The following is a 19,894-nucleotide window of genomic DNA, read 5'->3' as shown; positions in this document are numbered from 1 at the left end:
ATTCTTGGTGGAGGAGTTTCAGTGGGAGTTATTAAAAAGTTACCAAGACATGCATATGGGTACATGAACATACATATGAACACATTTTGGTTGATGTCCAAATTATTTAGCAGCATTAGAGGAAATTAATCCCCTAACCACAGCTCAATCAGAACTTAGTTAAAGCATGCCAGAAGCTCTGCCCAAGGCACTTCAAGTTTCCACAGCTTGCAAGGCTCAGAGGACATCACATACATGGGGACTTTCAATTAAATTGCCAAAATCTAGAAAAAAACTGGACCTCAAGCCAGTTGCTAACTGTTCGGTTTCTAATTAAACACAGAATGATTGTGGCCCCATGATGTGGCTATGAATATCCAAATTTACAGAAACGTGGCTTAGATGTTGGGGAAATGCACAATATTCCGCTTTTCTTATATGATGCTCATAGGGATTCTCTCAATTTGGAGACAGCTAGATAAATATAAATTAGTAAATCCATCCACACAATTATTGTAGTAATTTTATATTAACTCAATTTATTAATGGTTTGATATTATATGGAACCCACTTTCACTGTTCCTGGGAGATGATGGATTTGGATTTACTTGCATTTACATTGTTGTTTCAGTAGGCCAAATTCTTCTTTTTATCTCTACAGAAATAAAAACAGTATGGGAGAGGACCCTGCATGTGACAAACATAATTCTTTTTTTCCTTAAAGTATTTTGAAATAATGTACACTTATAGGATGTTTGTAAATATAATACAAACTCCATACAGAAAACTCCAACATACCTCCACACCCCAGATATCCAAATCCACCGATACCAACATTTTGCTACATTTCCTATTTCTCTCCCTCTCTCTGTTTTAAAACACAGTCAATATCATCCTTTTCCCTTTAGTTTGGTTTACCTTAGTTCTAATCAAGTCTATTTTGTTGATATCTCTATTTGAAGACTGATCCCTTTTTCAGCTTCTTTAACATTTGCTGTATGGGGTGATGCTGACATTCATAGCTGCTGAACTCTGGTTCTGAGTTTCAGGGGTCACACAGATACCCAAACAGGGACCAAGCAGGTTATACTCAAATAGCTCAGCATCTCAGAATTCAGAGATAATCACAGCTCATGAATAGCTGTGACTTCTCTAAGAGCTTTCAATCCAGAAACCTTTACCATAAGCCTTTCCCTGATCACCCATACTCTCAGATTCAGTTCTCAGAGTTTGCACATTACATAGTTAGTCCATATTAGTGAGGCATTAAGTTTGTCTTTTTGATTCTGGCTTATTTCATTCCACACACTGTCCTCAGAGTCCATTGACCTAGCTGTGTACCTCATAACTTCATTTCTCTTGCCCTGCTTGGTATTCCATTGTATTTATACACCACAGTTCACCATTCTGTTTATCAGTTGGTGTAGTCTTAGGTCACATCCACCCATTCCAAATCATGAATATGGCTTCCATAAACACCAGTGTTCAAATGTCCATTTGTGTCCCTGCTCTCAGTTCTTCCAACAATAGACCCAATAACAGGTTGCAGGAACATATGGCAACCTCACACTTAGCTGCCTGTGGAACAATCACACTGCCCTCCAGATGGGATGCATCATTCTACTTCCCTGCTAACAGGGAATAGGTACATCCGAGACTCCACATTTTCTTCAGCACTTGTATCCCTCTATTTTTTAAAGTTTTATTCACACATCATACAATTCAGCCTAAGCAAACAATCAGTGATTCCTGTTATAATCACATAATTATACATTCACCACCAAAATCTATATGAGGATATTTCTATTTCTTCTGCAAAGAAAGAGGAAGAGGAAGAAACAAAATGAAGAATAAAGTCATAAAAGACAGAAGGAAAATCAAAATAAAATAAAATATACTGACAAGGTCAAAGAATAACAACAGTAAGAATCCCATACCACTACCTTATATCCCTCTCTTATAGACATTTAGCTTTTGTATGTTGCCTTTGCTACAATTAATGGATGCATATTATAATGTTACTGACAACTATAGACTCTAGTTTGCATTGATTGTATTTTTCCCCACACTGTTCAATTTTCAACACCTTGCAATACTGACATTCATTTGTTCATGTAAAAACTTTCTTATATTTGTGTATTTAATCAACAAAATTGACCTCTCTAGGTTTGGCTGAATTTTACAATCCCAGTCTTTACCTTCTATCTTTCTTTCTGCTGTCATAAATGCCTTAGTCTTCCTCTTCCAACATACACTCATCTTTGTTCAGAGTAATAATGTCCTTTTGAGCCTTTCCTCCTTTATTCTTAGATGTCATCTAGGATCACATATTGTCTTTGATTGTCATTGTCTCTTTAATTGTTTTATTTTCACACTTAGAAAGCAAAAATACAACATAAACTTCCTCATCCCGACCCTTCCTAAACATATCATTAGGTGGGATTAATCACATTCACAATATGGTGGCCTCACCACCATTCATTAATAGAACTTTCCCTTTACACAAACAGAAACCCTACACCCATTAGGCATTAACTGCCCATCACCACTGCCCCCCACCTCTGATAAACTATGTTCTACTTTCTGTCTCTGTGCATTCACATATTCTCTGTTATTTCCTTTGTGGATGCACTGGGGCTTAAATTTAATACCCTAGAGCTGTAACAGTCTTTTTTCATCTGATACCTACTTAACTTCAATAATAGACACAAACTGTTTTCCTTTATCCTTCCATCTCCCCATCTTTATGTAGTTCTTGTCATAAATTTTATATTTGTACATTATGAGTAAAAAACCACTGATTTATCACTGCATTTTATGGATTTGCCTTTCAGATCCTATAGGAAGTAAAAAGTGGAGTTAAAAACCAAAAGTATAATAGTACTGGTGTTTATTTTTACACGTCATTATCTTTACTAGAGATCTTTATTTCTTCATTTAGCTTTGGTCAATTGTTTCATGTCCTTTTCTTTCAATCTTCAGGACTCCCTTTAGCATCTCTTGTAGGGCTGATCTAGTAGTGAAAAACTCCCTCATTTTTGAAAGAGAGTTGTGCTGGATATAGAATTCTTGGTAGGCATTTTTTTTTCCTTTTAGCTCTTTAGATATATCACCCAATTGCCTTCTTTCCTCCATGATTTCTGATGAGATATTAGCATTTAATCTTACTTAGACTCCCTTATATGTGACACATTACTTCTCTCTTGTGGCTTTCAGATTTCTGTCTTTACATTTGGCATGTGACAGTTTGATTGTAATATGTAGCAGTGTGGGTCTATTTGGGTTTATCCTGTTTGGAGTCTGTTGAGTGTCTTGGATGTGTATATTCACGTCTTTCATTAACTTTGGGAGTTTTTCAGCCATTATTTCTCTACATATTCTTTCTGCCCCTTTCTTTCTTTCTTCTCCTTTTGGGACTCCCACAACGCCTATATTAGTCATGTTTGATGGTATCAGACAGTACCTAAGGCTGTGTTCATTTTTCTTCATTTTTTCTTCTTTTTCCTCCTCAGACTGAATTATTTCAATTGTCTTATCTTCAAGTTCACTGATTTTCTCTTCTTCCAGCCCAGACTGTTGTTAAATCCATCTGAAGAATATTTTTTTTTATTTCTATTACTGTTGTCTTCAGCTCTGTTTGGTTCCTTTTCATAATCTCTATCTCTCTATTTATATTCCCTCTGTGTTCCTCTCTAGTTTTCCTAGTTTACAATAGTTCTTTGTCCTTCTTTTACATTAGCTCTTTGAACATATTTAGAATCATTTTTAAAAAGCCTTCTTTTTGTATAACCCAGGTCTGTTTCTCCCTGTTGATGGTATCTAATGCTTTAATCTTTCCTTTTGCATGGGCCATTGCTTCCTGTTTCTTTATATATTAGCAATATTTTGTTGAAACCTGGACATTTTGATATTTTAATGTGTTATCAATGGAAATTAGACCCTGAGGCATCTGTTCCTTAAGTTTTTATCACATTCACAATGTGGTGGCCTCATTGTACCTGTGTGCTCTCATTCAGAGCTTAGTCATACAATGCATTTGGAGAATACCTCTTGGCCAAAGCATGGGGTCTTTCCCTGTGGTTCTTTGTTGCACACATGTCTTGTCCTGCCCATGCATATGTGGCCTAGGAATTTCATGTGATTGTTTTCAGAGAAAGTTCGATGAGCACTAGAGAGGAATGTGTATCCTGGTGATTTGGCATGTAATGTTCTATGTATGTTTGTTAACTCAAATTCATTTAGAACATTGTTTAGTTTTTCAGTTCCCTTATTGGTCCCGTGTTTGATTGAATTATCTATAGAAGAGAGTAGTGAATTGAGTCTCTCACAATTATTGTAGAAACATCTATTGTTTCCTTCAGTTTTGCCAATGTTTGTCTCATATATTTTGGGGCATCTTGACTGGGTGCATAGACATTTATGATTGCTATTTCTTCTTGTTGAATTGTTCCTTTTATTAGTATATAGTGCTCTTCTTTATCTCATATGATATCCTTGCATTGAAAGTCTATTTTATCTGAGATTAATAGTGCTATTCCTGCTTTCTATTGGCTGTAGCTTGCATGGAATATTTTTTTCCATCCTTTCACTTTCAATTGTAATTATTTTTACTTTCAACATTCAATTTCATTTCATGAAATTGAAACCAAAAAAATAATACTATATTCATATATTTGACCTTTCCAGGCTTTGCCATTTCTTTGTATATTTCTGAGTTTCTATCCGATATCACATTATTTTAGTCTGAAGAACTTCACATGATATTTCTTGAGTGCAGGTTTGCTGGTATCACATTCTTTTAGCTTTAATGAAAATGAATGTATTTCACTATTGTTGAAAATTTTGTTTCAAATCTGGAATTTTAGATTTGACTTTTTGTCTTTCAGTACTTTCAAGATATATTCCATTGTCTTTTGTAATTAATTGCTTCCAAGGAGAAGTTAATGGCTATTATTATTTTAAGTTATGGGCTACTTTTTACCCTTCTGTTCATTTTAAGATTTTTCTTTATCATTTGTTTTCAATTTTTTGATTATTATATGCTTTAATGTGGTTTTCTTTGTGTTTGTCTGGCTTTTTATTTTTTATTTTTTATTTTAATGGGTTTATTGTTCTCCTCAAATTTGGAAAAAATTCTCCCCATTATTTCTTTAAATTGTTTTTCTGTTCTCTGCCTTTTCTGGGATATTTCAAGTCTGTGTTTGGTAGACTCATTAATATTGTCCTGTAAATCACTGAGGCTCTTTCTTTTTTCTTGTTTGGCAGTCTTTTTTTTTCCTCTGTGGACTTCATTTTGGATATTTTCTCTTGCTGGGTCTTCAAGCTCAGTGATTCTTTTTTATTGTTTACTATATAATCTTCAGTTATTTGCATCCAGTGAATTTTTTTATTCAGATATTTTATTTTTCAGCCCTAGAATTTCTTTTTATTATTTATGTTTTCTTCCATTTCTTTACTCTTTTAATTGTTTCTGTTTAAATCCTTGAGTATATTTATTATAGCTGTTTTAATATCTTTGTCTGATACTCTATCATATGTCTTATTTCTGGGTCTCTTTCTATTAATTGATTTTTCTCCTTGTTAAAAATTCACATTTCATGCTTCCTCACCTATTTGGCTGTTTTTGGTCAGATACTGAACATGGCCAATATTAATGTGCTGAATGTTTTGATTTTGAGGTCGTCCTTTAAAAAGTATTTAATTTTTTCCCTGGAAATTAACTTATTTGAGGATAATTATGATGCTTTGTGGCTTGCTTTAAAGATTTGATGTGGCAGATCTTGTTGTAGCATCTACTCTAAGTGTACATTAGCTCTATTACTGTGGCCTGACTCTTCTGCCATCTCTGAACAAGGTGAATGACTTGTGTATTCAGTGAGGTCTATCCACTCTCTCTTCTGAGTACCTGAATACCTCCCAGCCCTGTGTGAGCTTTAAGAATTTTAAAATTTTACAGCTTCCAGTGGTTGTTGTTTGACCAGCCTGATGTTTCTCCCTATGTATGCACAGCTTAATAATCAGCTAAAGACTCGAAAGGAGCTCTCTGTAGATTTATAGAGCTCTTTCTCTGCATTAATCCCTAGTATCTGGTACTCTGATCCATGAATTCTAAGAGATTCAGCTTCTCCAAACTCTGAGCTCTTTCTCCTTTGAGGGAGACTACTGTGCTCTGCTTGGACTACTTTTCTCTCCACTGAACCCTGGAAAGTGCCAATCAGAAGAAGCCAGAGATATTGTAAAGCTCGTGTTGTTTCTCTTCTTTCTTGTATCACAGGCCTGCACTGCTGGTTGTCTTTTGTCTGGTTGATGCAGTTTCATACACTTTGTCCAATTTTCTAGTTTTTTCTGGTGAGAAAGAAAGTCCATTACCAGAATGTTCATTATGGACAGATGGACAGAAGAATACCTCATGGATGGAAGTAGAAATCCTTTGTTTTCCATTTAAATTTTTCTCAACTATTACTTTGAAAAATTTCAGGCATATGTGAAAAGTAAATTCTTTATTTTCTGAAAAAGAAGTAAAAATGTAACAGATTCAGCTAAAGTTCTAACACTTCCTATTCTGTCTTTTCCCATTGCCTAGAAGTAATTACAATAATGAAGTTGGACTGTATCATTCCAGTGATGGATTTCATATTTATATGCCATAAACCATACTGATGATCACTAAGTAGAAATTAAGTGGCTAATTCTAATGGTGGTGATAGAGTTTCAATGGGAGTTATTAAAATGTTGTTACTACATATGTGAATGTGTAAACATACAAATACTCACTATGGAAAAAAAGACACATTTTGGAATTTATCCAGGTTATTTAATTGCAGGAGGGAAAAATAAACTCCCTTATCCTCATCTCAATCAGGTTTCTGTTTAAACATGCCAAATAATGTGGCTGAAGAATTTAAAGGTTTATTTTCACAGTTTGACAGTACACTATTTATTTTAATGGGTCACATGAATTGCACTGTTAAGAAGCTAGAAAAAAGAACTGGACCCCAATGGAGTTCTACTTATGGGGTTTGTACTGTTTTTGCAACTGTTTCTGTAAGACTGAAGTTATTTCAAAATAAAATTTATTAAATTGGAAAAAAAAAACCGGACCCCAAACATCTTCATTTCATTACTCTTCACTTTCTTGTCATGCAGAGGATGGTTATGGCTCCCTGAAGCTGCTGTAGGCACTAATATGTATAGAAACATGTCATAGATTATAGTTATGTGTACACACTTGTTGATTGTTTCTTATCATTCTACTCTATGATATCTCTTACTTTGGTAAGAGCTAGAGAAAGCTGTTTCTATATAGCAATATAGAGATAAGTTGGTAGAATTGTCCACATAATTGCTTTCATAAAACCAACTCAATGTATTAGTCTGCAGTATAGGAATAGTATGGATCAATGTCCTGGGAGTTGAAATGGGAATTCTTAATTTTTGTTATTTCTAGGGCTGTGAAATCTGGTCACAGAGATCCAGACTGAATGGATTATTGCTTTCTGTCTCACTTATTGTGTATTTATTTAAATTAGAAGCAGCCAGTATGAAGAGAAGAGTAAAACTACAGAAGAACACAGAAGGGACAAGTATTTGCTTTGCCAAAAAGAGTCTTACATTTGAATTAAGCTTCAAGTATACAGGCTCTCAACAGACATGTTGAACAGATGAAGGGATTGAGAAGAGTTGATAGCACTGAAGGTGTGCAATATCATTTACTCAAAAAAAACCTGAATCTCTCATGGACTTGTTGTATATTTGAGAAAGGAATTTCAAAAATAAAATAAAATCAGTACAAGAATAAATATATGAATGGAAAACAGGAAATGGCAATCACCTAAGAAGAGAAATCAGTCCTGTTATAGGATCTCCAGCATCTTTAAAGTATTTCAAACATTAAAAATTACAAAAGAATAACCCCAGTATCCATGCAGCAAATACTTATTGAGTACCTACTCTGTACTAGATACTCCTCTAGTCACTGGGAATGTGACAGTGAACCGGGCAAGTATTCTTGCCCCCATGGAGCTTACATCCTAGTGGGAGAATACAGACAATTAACAAAATAAGTAAAATATGGAGAGTATTTTAGTTGGAAGAAACACTACAGAGAAAAATGAAACAAGAAGGGATAGAAAGTGTCTTAGCAGGGGATTAAAATTTCCAAAAGGTTAGTGAAGAAAGGCCTGTGTACTTGAGGAGGGGACTGTAGGTACAAAGGTGGAATTTGTGAGAGGGAGAACACAGAATAAGAGGGTGGGGAGGTAACAGGGCTCCAATCATGCAGAACTATTAGATTAGTGTAACGTGTTTTCTGCTGAGTGACACAGAACGACATTGGAGAGTAGAGGCTTGCCATGGTCTGACAAAGAGATGATGCTCAGATCAGCCTGAAGGAGGGTAGCATAGACCCCCTGAGTAAAATAACATGTATTATTTTTAAAGGCATTATTCAATTTTCTCTATTCATGAAATAGAAATTAAAAATAAAAATATTACAGATTAAGTTAAATTCCTGAAACCTCCTACCTTTCTTCTTGCCTTGATATAATCCCTGAAAATTCAGATATCCCTGAATGTGTACATGTAGCATGCTAGTGTTTCATGCTTCACTACATAGATGTTATAGATGTTATTAAAGTGTCACATGCATCTTACAGTGTGTATTAGTCAAGGTGCTCCAGAGAAATAGAAGTGAAAGTATATACGTGCAAATATTATGAGATTTATTGTAGAATTGGCTGCTTGACTGCAGGGATTGGCAGTTCCTTATTCTGAAACGTGGGCCAGAATTTGGGAACTCTGGTTAAGGAGAAGCTTGCTGGCTGGTGGAGAGATGGAAAGTATTCTTTCTGAATGCTGAAATTCTTGCTTTAAGACCTTCTGGTGTTTGGATAAAACTTTTCTCATTTCTGAAGGCAATTTCCTGTATTGATTGTAGATGTAATCAGCTGTAATTGCAGTCAATTAACAAATGACTTAAATACTGTCACGGCAACAGTCAGGCCAATGCATACTTGAGGAAGCAACTGGATACCATAATCTAGCCCTTGGCCCACGAACTTAAACATTGCATAGCAGATGGCATCTTCAAATATGTTAAGTGTGGTTGCTATACAAAATACTTGAAACTCCATTTCTGTGTCTGTTTTCATAAAATGTGAGAGCAATTTATTTGGTATCAAATGGTTTTATTGTTGATTAATCAATTACACATAGAATTTCAGAAGGTGTTCTATTAGAACCTTTACTTCAGATTCAAGTGCTATGTCCTAGTCCTAAAGTGGTGACAGTTGTAACTGGCTTCTATAGCCAAGTCCATGTACACTCAAGATTTGTGCCTATGTGTAGTTCTCATTCCCAGGTCCTAGGGAGAAGCAAGTGGCCACACTCCCTTGGTTGGAAGAAATGGTCTCCTCACCTCTCGTCCCTTCTTCTAGCATTTACCTTTCTTTTCCTTTCCCTCTTTGGCTTCTATAGACTCTTCATCTCCAACTGAAGCATCACCCTTGCATTAGTTTCACATTGCTGTTGTAATAAATTATCACAATTTATCAGCTTAAAGTAACAAAATTATTTTATAGTTCCATAAGTCATAAGTCAGCTGCAGATCTCATTGGGCTAAAATCAAGGTGTTGGCAGGGTTGCATTCCTTTCTGAAGACTCTTGGGTAAAATTTGTTTCCTTGCTTTTTTATTCTTCTGGAGGTTGTCAGCATTACTTGATTTATGGCCCACTTCCATCTCCAAAGCCATCAAGTCAAGTACTTCTAAAGTTGCATCCTTTGAACTCCACTTCTGTGTCTCTCCTCCATTTTTAAGGATGCTTGTGATTACATTCAATTTATCCAGATAATAATAAGGTCAGCTGATTAGCACATTAATTCCAATTACAACCTTAATTCCCTTTTGCTATGTATGGTGGCTTGGAATTATGTTTGCCACAAAAACATTTCTTAATCTTAATCCATTCCTGTGGGTGTGAACCCATTGCAAATAGGACTTTTTGATGAGGTAACTTCAGTTAAGGTGTGGCTCAACTGAATCAGTATAGGTCTTGCATCCTATTAATGGAGGCGTTGTAGAGAAGGCTGCAGAGAAACAAGCCAGAAGCTGGAAGTCAACAAACCCAGGAAGAGAAAGAAGATTCCACCATGTGTGTGGCCATGTGATAGAGAAGCCAAGATACCCCAAAGGTTGCCAACCAGCCAGAAGATAATGACCCTTGGAGGAAGCAAGCCTTCTAACCTCTGAAATGGTGAGCCAATACATTTGTTTAGTTAGCCAACCCATTGCATTGTATTTGTTTTAGCCTCTGTGAAACTAAAACACAGTGGAATAGCATATTCACAGGTTCTGGGGATTAGGAGATGTGCATCTTTAAGATCAATCCTTCTGCCCACCACAATCCCTTCTTATTGCCAGTCATTCTGAAATCCCCAAAAACTGAATGCTGAGATTTTAAAAAACACATTTGGAAGTAAAATTTGTCCTCCCCTTAATAATTTTTGTTAAAAAATCTGATCTGAATTAATGTGAAGTTATGCTTAGTTTTAAATTATTGTTTTTAGAGGGAATATTCACATATTTCCCTACAAGAGATATTAAAGTCTTTGAGTAAGAGTTACTCCCCATGGGAGAAATGATGTAATATATAGTACATGCCCTATATTATTTTTTTAAATCTAAGACATTCTGAATTCCAAAAGTAAGAGAATGTGGTCCTGTATTATTATTCCCAGCCTTTAGTTATATTTCAGTGAACCCCTTCTCTTTTCTCTTCCCTCAGGCTTACTAGGTTACAGGATCCAGGAGAAAGAGAGAGTAAATAAGTCCCACCCTCTTCTTTGTGGTTATGTTTGGTTCAAGTATCCCAGGTACTGGAAGAGCACAGAACACACACTGATTGGAACTCTGAATGAATGGGTTTCTGAATATGCATTCATTTACCCTGCGATGTTTCCATTCTATTGTGTAGATGCAATAGGATGTTGTTTGGGTTCCAACATATGTTTTGGTGACCTCATAAGGAGACCAACATGGATACTAAGGCCTTGAGTAAGCTCTGGTTTAGTCATTTCCATTACCTTTGGCTTCCACAAGGAAGTATCTGTTTAAGAAGTTAATTCAGTTTAAATACTAAAAATGAAGATTAACTGGAATTTGGTATCAACTTTCTACAAGCTTTCATTTCTTTCCATTCAGAAATTCAGCAGATATTTACTTAGAACTATTCTAGATAGTCTAGATATTTACTTAGCACTAGTCTAGATATTGAGAATATTAAGTAGAATTAGATCTACTAATTTAAAGTTTTTGTGGAATATTTTAATACAATATGGTGAGAGAAAGGGCAAAGAAGTGCACATAAGAAAAATAAGTGTTTATTGGACTCTGTGCTGATTTGGATGTATTACGTCCCCCAAAATGCCATGTTCTTTAATGCAATCTTGTTGGAGCAGATGCATTAGTGTTGATTAGATTGGAACCTATTGATTGGGTGTTTCCATGGAGATGTGACTCAATCAACTGTGGGCAAGACCTTTGATTGGATAATTTCCATGGAGGTGTTATCCCGCCCATTCAGCATGGGTCTTAATTAAATCACTGGAGCCATATAAAAGAGATGACAAACAGAAGGAACTCAGTGCATCTGCAGCCAAGAGAGACACTTTGAAGAATGCACAGGATCTGAGTGGAGCTGGAACACAGCCTGGGATCAGCAGATGCCAGCCACATGCCTTCCCAACTAACAGAGGTTTTCCCGATTCCACTGGCTTTCCTTCAGTGAAGGTATACTTGTGTTAATGCCTTCATTGGGACATTTTCATGGCCTTCAGACTGTAACTTTGTAACCAAATAAACCCCCTTTATAAAAGCCAAACCATTTCTGGTATTTTGCATAATGGTGACATTAACAAACCAGAACAGACTGGATATCACATTTTCTTTTTGCACTTAGTTGAAAATAAGTGGCAGTGATATGAACAGGTAGTTCCACATTCTTACCATTTCTGAAGTTATATACTGGGACTTTACAGAATCATGCTGTATAAGTTCCAGGTTACAATCAGTTCTGACAAAGTCATAGGGAGTGAGAGGCAATAAGAAATCCTTACAACCTAAGTCTCTTTGAATATATTGAATGGTAGTAGGGTTTGTGACTGTGTATTTTATAAGTGAGTTGATTAAATAGAAGGTCCAAAATCACTGACCAGGCAGAAATTATAGAGAAGAATGCCTTCCAACAGGGGCTGGGACACATTACATGCCCAGTAAATAGTCATAGGATAACTTTTGTTGAACTGGGATCTTGCTGCTGGAGCTCTGCTAGTTTGTTGCCTATCACATGACTAGAAATCACAGCTCTTTCATCCTACTGCTTGGACATTCAAAAACTCCTGTTACATTTCACCTTTGTGCACTGCTTGCTGTCAGTTGCTGTCCTCTTCAAGGACTATGTTCTTGCTACTTGGCTTCCTGCTGGTGTTCATTCCCAACCAGCATTCCAGGCTGTTGACCCTTTGTGCCTCTGCCATCCTGCTGTAGCTAAATTTCTGTGCATGGATGGGTCCCAATATGTGACAGATAATATTTTAAGAAAATAATTCAAATATACACTGCACCTTGCTCCACAATCAATAATGAGAATATTCTCTTTCAGAAACCATGAGACTTCTCCTCAGTCTCCTCATAAATGACTTCATCTCCTGGTTCCACAGGGTGTAGACCATGGAGTTCAGGACAGGGATGATGACAGTGAACGTGATGGAGACAGCTCTGCCCATTGGGAGGGCAGTGGAGGGCTGAGAATAAACATAGATGTAGGGCACAGTGATATGGGAGTGCATGTGGAGATGGCCTTCCTACTGCCCTCTCCAGTGTGCAGGGAAGGTCTGATTTTATTTATGTTCCACTTTGTTTCTATTGGGCTAAATAAATGCTCAGATGCCTTTCAGTAACAACATGATAGGAATCAATTTCAATACCATTGTATAATTTTGAAAGCTGCTGCACACCTAAGTGCAATAAATTTTTCTGCCAGTGCTCTGAGGTTATTTCAGACTATTGCCCTTCCTTCTACTATCTTTAAGAAATCACAAGTTTTACCTTTACTTTCTAAAATGTCATTCCATGAATACTCAGGGGTTGTGGATAAATCATGGGATTTAACATAAAGATGAGAATGATGGTGATGGAGACAGCTCTGTTCCTCAAGACAGTTAAGGTCCAGGCATGCATATATACATAAAGGACATGAAATCCAGGGTTACCACAGAGAAGCAGGAAGTACAGTACCTTCCTATAAAATTTAAGCACTGTCTGTTCAGCTTGGGATTTGTATATTTTCTGATGAAGTACAAATCAGTACATTCACACCAGCTCAAGATGGAAGCAATGTCCCCTCCCTCACTCCCTCCCTTTGAAATTTCCTCTCATGGTTGGAAAGGAAATGGCAGATCCAACTGAGACATTTTTCAATTCATTATATTTGGCCCATTTGAGTCAGAAGTAAGTAACCTTTTGTTGCTTGAGGATCAATTCAGGAGAAATAAAAAATAAATTCCTGAGAGGCTTAAGTGATTGGTAGGAGGTCACACAGCAAGCTAGCGGTGAAGTCAGACTTTGACTTTAAGCACAATGCATGTTCCAATCCACATCACTCCAGTAATTTCTGGAAAGACTTACAATGGTGATACAGGTGATTGAGCTGCTCAGCATTAGAGGAAAAAGTCCATACACAGCCTAAGCTTCTGTCTGAGTCAGGTAGCGCCACTGTATAGATAGAAGGTCCCTAAATCAGCCCCGAGCTGGGAAGCACCATGCTTGGTCTATGTAAAAACAATCTTGGGAAGGTGAGTGCCTTGGGAAATTATGTGGATAAATAAATCAAAATAGCACTTTGCCTAACATTTGCTCTGGAGAATGTGACTACTTGTCTTGTTTCCCCAGTTCATTTGGTCCATGAGGACACAGTCAACTACACAGCATGCACTAACAGGTAGCATGTTTCATTCAAAAGGCTACTGAGCCACTCGCCTTGCTAGAAACCAGTCCAATTTATTAAAAACTCTCCAAAGAACTCTATTTTCTGCACTTCTCTCAATCTATCCTCTCTTCTCCATCCTCAGTTAAGCCCTTAGCATCTGTTCTTAGATTGTTACAGTCATCTCCTAACTGGTCTTCTTTCCTTTGGTCTAGTTTTCCTCTAATTTATCCTCTTTGTTGTTTCCAGAAATGTCTTTATAAGTCATAAATGGGACCATTTTATTCATTTGTTTGATACTTTTCAGTGGTTCCTATTGTCTACAGAATATAGTTTAAACTTCTTTTTACAGCACTTGAGACTTTGCTCCATCTTGGACATTATTTGGTGCCCTGATTCCTTTGATCCTCTGTTTTAGGGGCTCAAATTTTATGCAAATTCTTGCTGGTCCACAGCCTTGCATCTGTGCTCCTGTTGTTTCCTCTGCCTGCCATGTCCTTCTAATTCTCAGAATCTCCCATTTGCCTTGGCAAACACTGAACTTTTAACACTCAGGTTCAGGCTCTCCCTCTGTGAAATCTTTCCTGGCACTCTCAAACTGATCCCTCATTTGTGACTCCATCATTCCCTACCCTGACTTCCCTTCTAGCACCGATGAGTTTATCTCACGCAATTTCTTACATCTGTGTCTGAGTTCAGTGTAGCTTCCCTATTAAACCTCAAGTTCATCTTGTTTGCTTAGTGTTTCACATATCCTAATATTGTCAAAGCCTTACCATATTCTGGACACAGGGTAGAAGTTCAACAACTGATTTTGAATTAATGAATAAACATAGTTAAAAAGTGCACACCACGACTTATAAGTGCTGGTAGTGGAGTATGGGTGAGTGAGAGGGGCCATGATGAATAAGGGCTAAGAAAATATTTTGCTTCTTCCTTTGACTTTGTCTCAGTGATGCCAGATATTTGTCTTCGGATTCAGCCTATAAAATAGCTCTCTCACCCTGAGAAAGTCACTTTGCTTCTCTGTATCTCATATTCTCAGATGTAAGGTGTGGGAGCTGTCTAGTGTGAGGTGGTATGGGATGATGTTAAGAGCTTTTGGGTAGGCCATATTTAGGTGAGAATCTTGCCCCTTTCTCCTTTCTTGCCATGGGCATGTCCTTTAATTTCCTTCAGTCTCTTCCTCTGCAAACTAGGAAGCATAACACTTACTTCATTGGGTAGTGTAAGTAGTAAATATAATGTTTGTGAAGTACCCAGGACATAGTAGGCACTCCATACATTTTACTCCTTTCCCTTTCCCGTAAAAACAAGATCTGCCCTGTCTTTCACTAAGGGTTATTTATAAAGATATTTACAAAACTTAAAATGCTATTCAATAAAAGAATGGCTTGTCTTTGAACTCTTTCTTATTTTTGTTCAACAAACCTGTGTGATTTGATCAACTGGACAAGAAGCTTAGGTGCTGGGTCAGTGGGTCCGCAAGCAGGGCTGTCTCTGGGCAAGGGGAAGGGGGACCCAGTGAGTCATCAGTAATGTGTGGGTGTGGCCCTGGCTTTGGAACTGTCACACTTTTGGTGGTAATTTGGAGTTAAAAGCATGCTTTTAAGGATGTTCCCAGTTTTTAGAAAGAGCTTCTTGACCCCACGGATGATCTACGCTGGAACAAAATCTGTTCTTTATATGCAACTCAACTGCTCTATCAAACACAAGTTGCCTTTTCTTTTACTATTTCTGTAGAATTCTCTCTCTTTTGAAGATCTTCCCCTTTCCCAATATTTAACATCCACTTCTTTATTTTTCTGTCACTAAAGTTTTTAATTATTATTTCAGCATTTTACATTCCTGTTACATTATTAGTGCTCATTATGTTCATGTATGACTCACAATGTCTCACACACAGTAATTCTTTACCGAAATCCTTCAGCATCCAGCCATGAATTCACATCAACTGATTCTGGGACTCAGTGAATACATTGTTGGGGAAATATCATGTTTGAAGGTAGGTGAAGTCATTCTGGAGATTGGATATACCAGACTTCAGTGTTTTCTTTTCAGTGTTCACATTGGAAAAAGCCACATTGTCATGACTCTTTGACCAGTAACAAAAAGTCCCCACTACATGCACTAGTCCCTCAGGCCCAATCTTAATACAAGAATTAGCAAAGGGAATTTTATTGGATGTGACTGTGGAAACAGAATGGACATTTTGCTGGTAGTGTTGGAGTCCCAGTGGGATTTATTAAGCAGTCTCCAAGTCATTACTGCATTCAAGTTCACACAAATGCATACACCCACACCACACACACGTACATACACATGAAGACATCCACATTTCTCTGCTTTCTAAATTCTTGAAAGGCCACAGAGGACATAAATCATCCATGTATTCTATGATTCTCTGAGTTTTGAGGAAATTGCTCTGTGGAAACATCTAATGTCATATACTCATGTATTCTCAATGAAGGTGATATCATCCCAAGGGGGAAACCACTGGTTCTGGGGTAAAAAATAAATATGGCAATGGTTGGGGCCCTTCAAGGCTATAATACCATATAATACCATATCTGTGGTATTCAAATTTCATGGATTGAAGATCAAGAAAAAAATATCTAAGAAGTCCTTTTATGGGGGCAATAATTTTAAAAGGGGGAGAAGCAGTGTCATATGATTCAGAGTCTTAACACAATGTCTCTGTCTTATAGCATGCATAGAGGATGACAGATTTTGTCAACTTCTGGGATCTCCTTGGCAGAATATGAATGAATTACAATTTTACATCTTGCAAAAATTTGTTTAGTGTGTTGCAATTTCTTGAGCTTCGTTACTCTTCTTGTTGAATTTTTGAATGGCCACGGAAGCTGAAGGACGGAATTTGAGCTGAGCCTAGAGAGAGGAGACTGATCATTTCTCTATCTACTCTCTTGGAATCTTTCCCAGGAAAAGGGGTGGATTCTTACTTACACAGACCCAATGGTGATTCCTATATGACCCTAAAAATGATATGTTTCTTTTCTCTCCTGGTACACAAAATGGGCCTTGAGTGTGTGAAAAGATATTTTTTATGTACTTTTATTTGAGCTACTGTGACTTGCCTTGAATTATCTATGAATACTATATATAATTTTGCTCCAGTTTATAAAAGCCTTGGGGGTGAAATAGAAAAAGAGAGAAAGGGAAGGATTTTTTGAGACTAAGTCCAGTGGGCAAATCAGTAGAATGTACCTGAGAATAAGAAATTCTTGGTCTAGGTATAGATTTGTCCATGTACAGATATATATATGGCTTAACACAACTTAAGTTATTCCTTTTCTTTTCACTACTTGGTGAAATATTTTAGGTTTCTAGACTCCAAATGCAAAAAATCAATAAATGATTTTAACAAATGACTGGAAATGACAAGTCACAAGAAAGAACATGTTATATAAATAAATACATCTATATTCTGTATATATGTTTAGGAATAGGTGGATAATTAACAGGGAATATGGATGGAACACTTGCTTAGTGCCAGGAACAGTGCTGACTTTCACAACTACCATTCTCATAACAGTTATCATATTTCATCCTCATGACAACCTTGTGGGTAGTGTTATTTCCATATTAAAAGTGGTTATAGACAGGCAAAGTATGCTGGCATGAGAATCACACATTGCACCAAAATGGGATTTAGGATGTTGATTTCAGTCTTATACCCCATACTTCTCCCCAGTCCAGCAGCCTGATAGCTCACATTGTTCAATCTCATATCTTCCTTTTGTTCTTATATCCTCTCTAATAGAGTTGAATGGCTATGAGGATGCACAGAGAAAAGAGCTATCTGTCTCTTGCCCTTAGGTTAGAAATTTGAGAAAACTAAATCTGTCTTAAAGTTCTAGTCTCAGCCTGACTCCCTCACCCCAGTTCATTGCTCTCAGAAGGCCCAAGCCCACTCTGCAGTCTCCTCATGGCTGACTTCATCTCCTGGTTCCTCAGTGTGTAGAGCATGGAGTTCAGCATGGGGGTGATGACCATGTTATTGATGGATACAATTGTGTCCATGGGCAGTGTGGCGAAGGGCCGGCAGTATATGTAGACACCAGGGACAAAGTGGAGAGTCACCACCAGGAAGTGGGAGGTGCAGGTGGAGAGGGCCTTGTTCTGCTCCTCTCTAGATTGGGATCTCAGCATCACCAGAATAACGGTGTAGGACCCCAGGAGTAGGAGGAACCACAGCAAGGTCACTAGCCCATTGTTAGAGATCATGAGAAGATCCAGAGCAAAAGTGTCTGTGCAGGCCAGTTTTACCACCTGGGGCACATCACAGTAGAAGGCATCCAGGAAGTTGGGGCCACAAAAGGGGAGTGGAAGCATAAGAATTATCTGGACAATTGAATGCAAACCACCCCCTACCCAAGAAGCCACCACGAAGGCCATCCATACCTCTCTCCTCATAATGGTCACATAGTGGAGGGGTTTGGCAATTGCAAGGTATCTATCATAGGCCATCACAGAGAGGAAAAAAATATCTGCTCCACCAGCAAAGTGGAAGAAAAAGATCTGTGCCATGCAGCCATTATAGGAGATGGTTTTTTCTCTCTGACAAAAGATCTACCAAGAACATGGGAACTGTGATGGATGAGAAAACAATGTCCAGTACTGATTTGTTCCATAGAAGAAAGTACATGGGAGTGTTGAGGTGGCACTCACAGGTCACAGTGACCACAATGAGGACATTGCCCAACACGGTTGTTACATATACAAAGAGTAAGACCACAAACAAGAAAAACTCCAGCTCCCAGAAGCTAGTGAGTTCCAAAAATACAAACTCCTTCACAGTGGTGTGGTTGCTCTGGGGATGACCTTCTTCCATGTCTACCTGGGGAAAAGTTATGTTAGAGTTAGGAGTGTGGTGCCACAAGGCACCAGCATCATTTATCACCTATCATCATGAGGCTCTCTCAGCATCCAGAGCATTGTGACTGCTCAGGAAAACTGGACTAGAATCTTACCCTTTGTGTTCTGGGAATTATCCTGATGATTCTTCTTTCCTATTGGGAAGACCTTGGTTTGACAGGAAGAACCATCATGCTCATGGATCCTATGTCTGTACTCACACTGGAGGGAGATGGATGGACTGTGGTCTGTTTTGACTATGGCTTATCCTGTAGGAGTAACTTTTTCACATGCATGCAAAGCTTTAAACTCTACCAAGGGCTTTCACTTGCAATCTCTCTCATCTCGGTTCTTATGGTGTCTCTGTTAGGTCTATAGAGTGGTTGTGATTATCTTCAATTTTTATATGGGGAAGCAGTAGTTAGAACAGTTAATGACTTGCCTACGCTGCATGATTGTCAAGTGTATAAGTGGCAAATTGAAGATTTGAACCCAAAGTAGTTGACTCTAGGGGTCTTGCCACTGCACCATTCTGTCAGATCAGGGAGTCACAGGGGCTGAATTCGATCATAGCAGTTTACCAGAATTATAAGGGGTAGGTAAGTCCTAAATAGTTAATTAAGTAGCCCAACTACTTAACCCTGGCTTTCTCCCTTAAAGGAAGAGAAGAATTGGGCCCTCATAAGTATGCTTGCCTGGCACTCTGGTAAATGTGGACCTTACTGTGGGCAAACAAGCCTCTTGCTATAGTGTAAAGCTGCAGTCTTTGTTCAGGACACATGAAAATATCACAAACTCACTAAAGCCTCATTGGACCTCAAAGTGACTTAGCCCAACCCTCCTCATTTTGAGCACAACAGAGGAGGACCTTTATTGTTTACAGAAATGAACTATGAATGGGTGAAAAATAGAGGATTTTAACCAGGCTTATTTGATTCAAATCTGATGATTTTCTACTATTTTGCCACATTATTACAAAATAGCTTTTCAAATCAGATATCCAGCCGTCAGTCTACAAAACTCTGTAATAAGAATATCTGTATATCCCAAAGATGCT

At 37.7% G+C, this 19,894-nt stretch overlaps 1 protein-coding gene across 1 annotated transcript; it reads right to left on the bottom strand.

Annotated features, from left to right (window-relative positions):
• Positions 1-17,856: 17,856 nt before the first annotated feature.
• On the bottom strand, positions 17,857-18,814 carry LOC119536628 (olfactory receptor 4D6-like). Its single transcript, XM_037839469.1, is given in 2 exon segments — positions 17,857-18,534; positions 18,536-18,814. Coding segments are annotated over 2 exon segments (957 nt in total).
• Between the last annotated feature and the right edge of the window lie 1,080 nt (positions 18,815-19,894).

This window comes from Choloepus didactylus, chromosome 6, assembly GCF_015220235.1.
Source record: "Choloepus didactylus isolate mChoDid1 chromosome 6, mChoDid1.pri, whole genome shotgun sequence".
Lineage (NCBI taxonomy): Eukaryota > Metazoa > Chordata > Mammalia > Pilosa > Megalonychidae > Choloepus > Choloepus didactylus.
The sequence above is the reverse complement of the archived record's forward strand: the minus strand, read 5'-3'. Positions and strand labels throughout refer to the sequence as shown.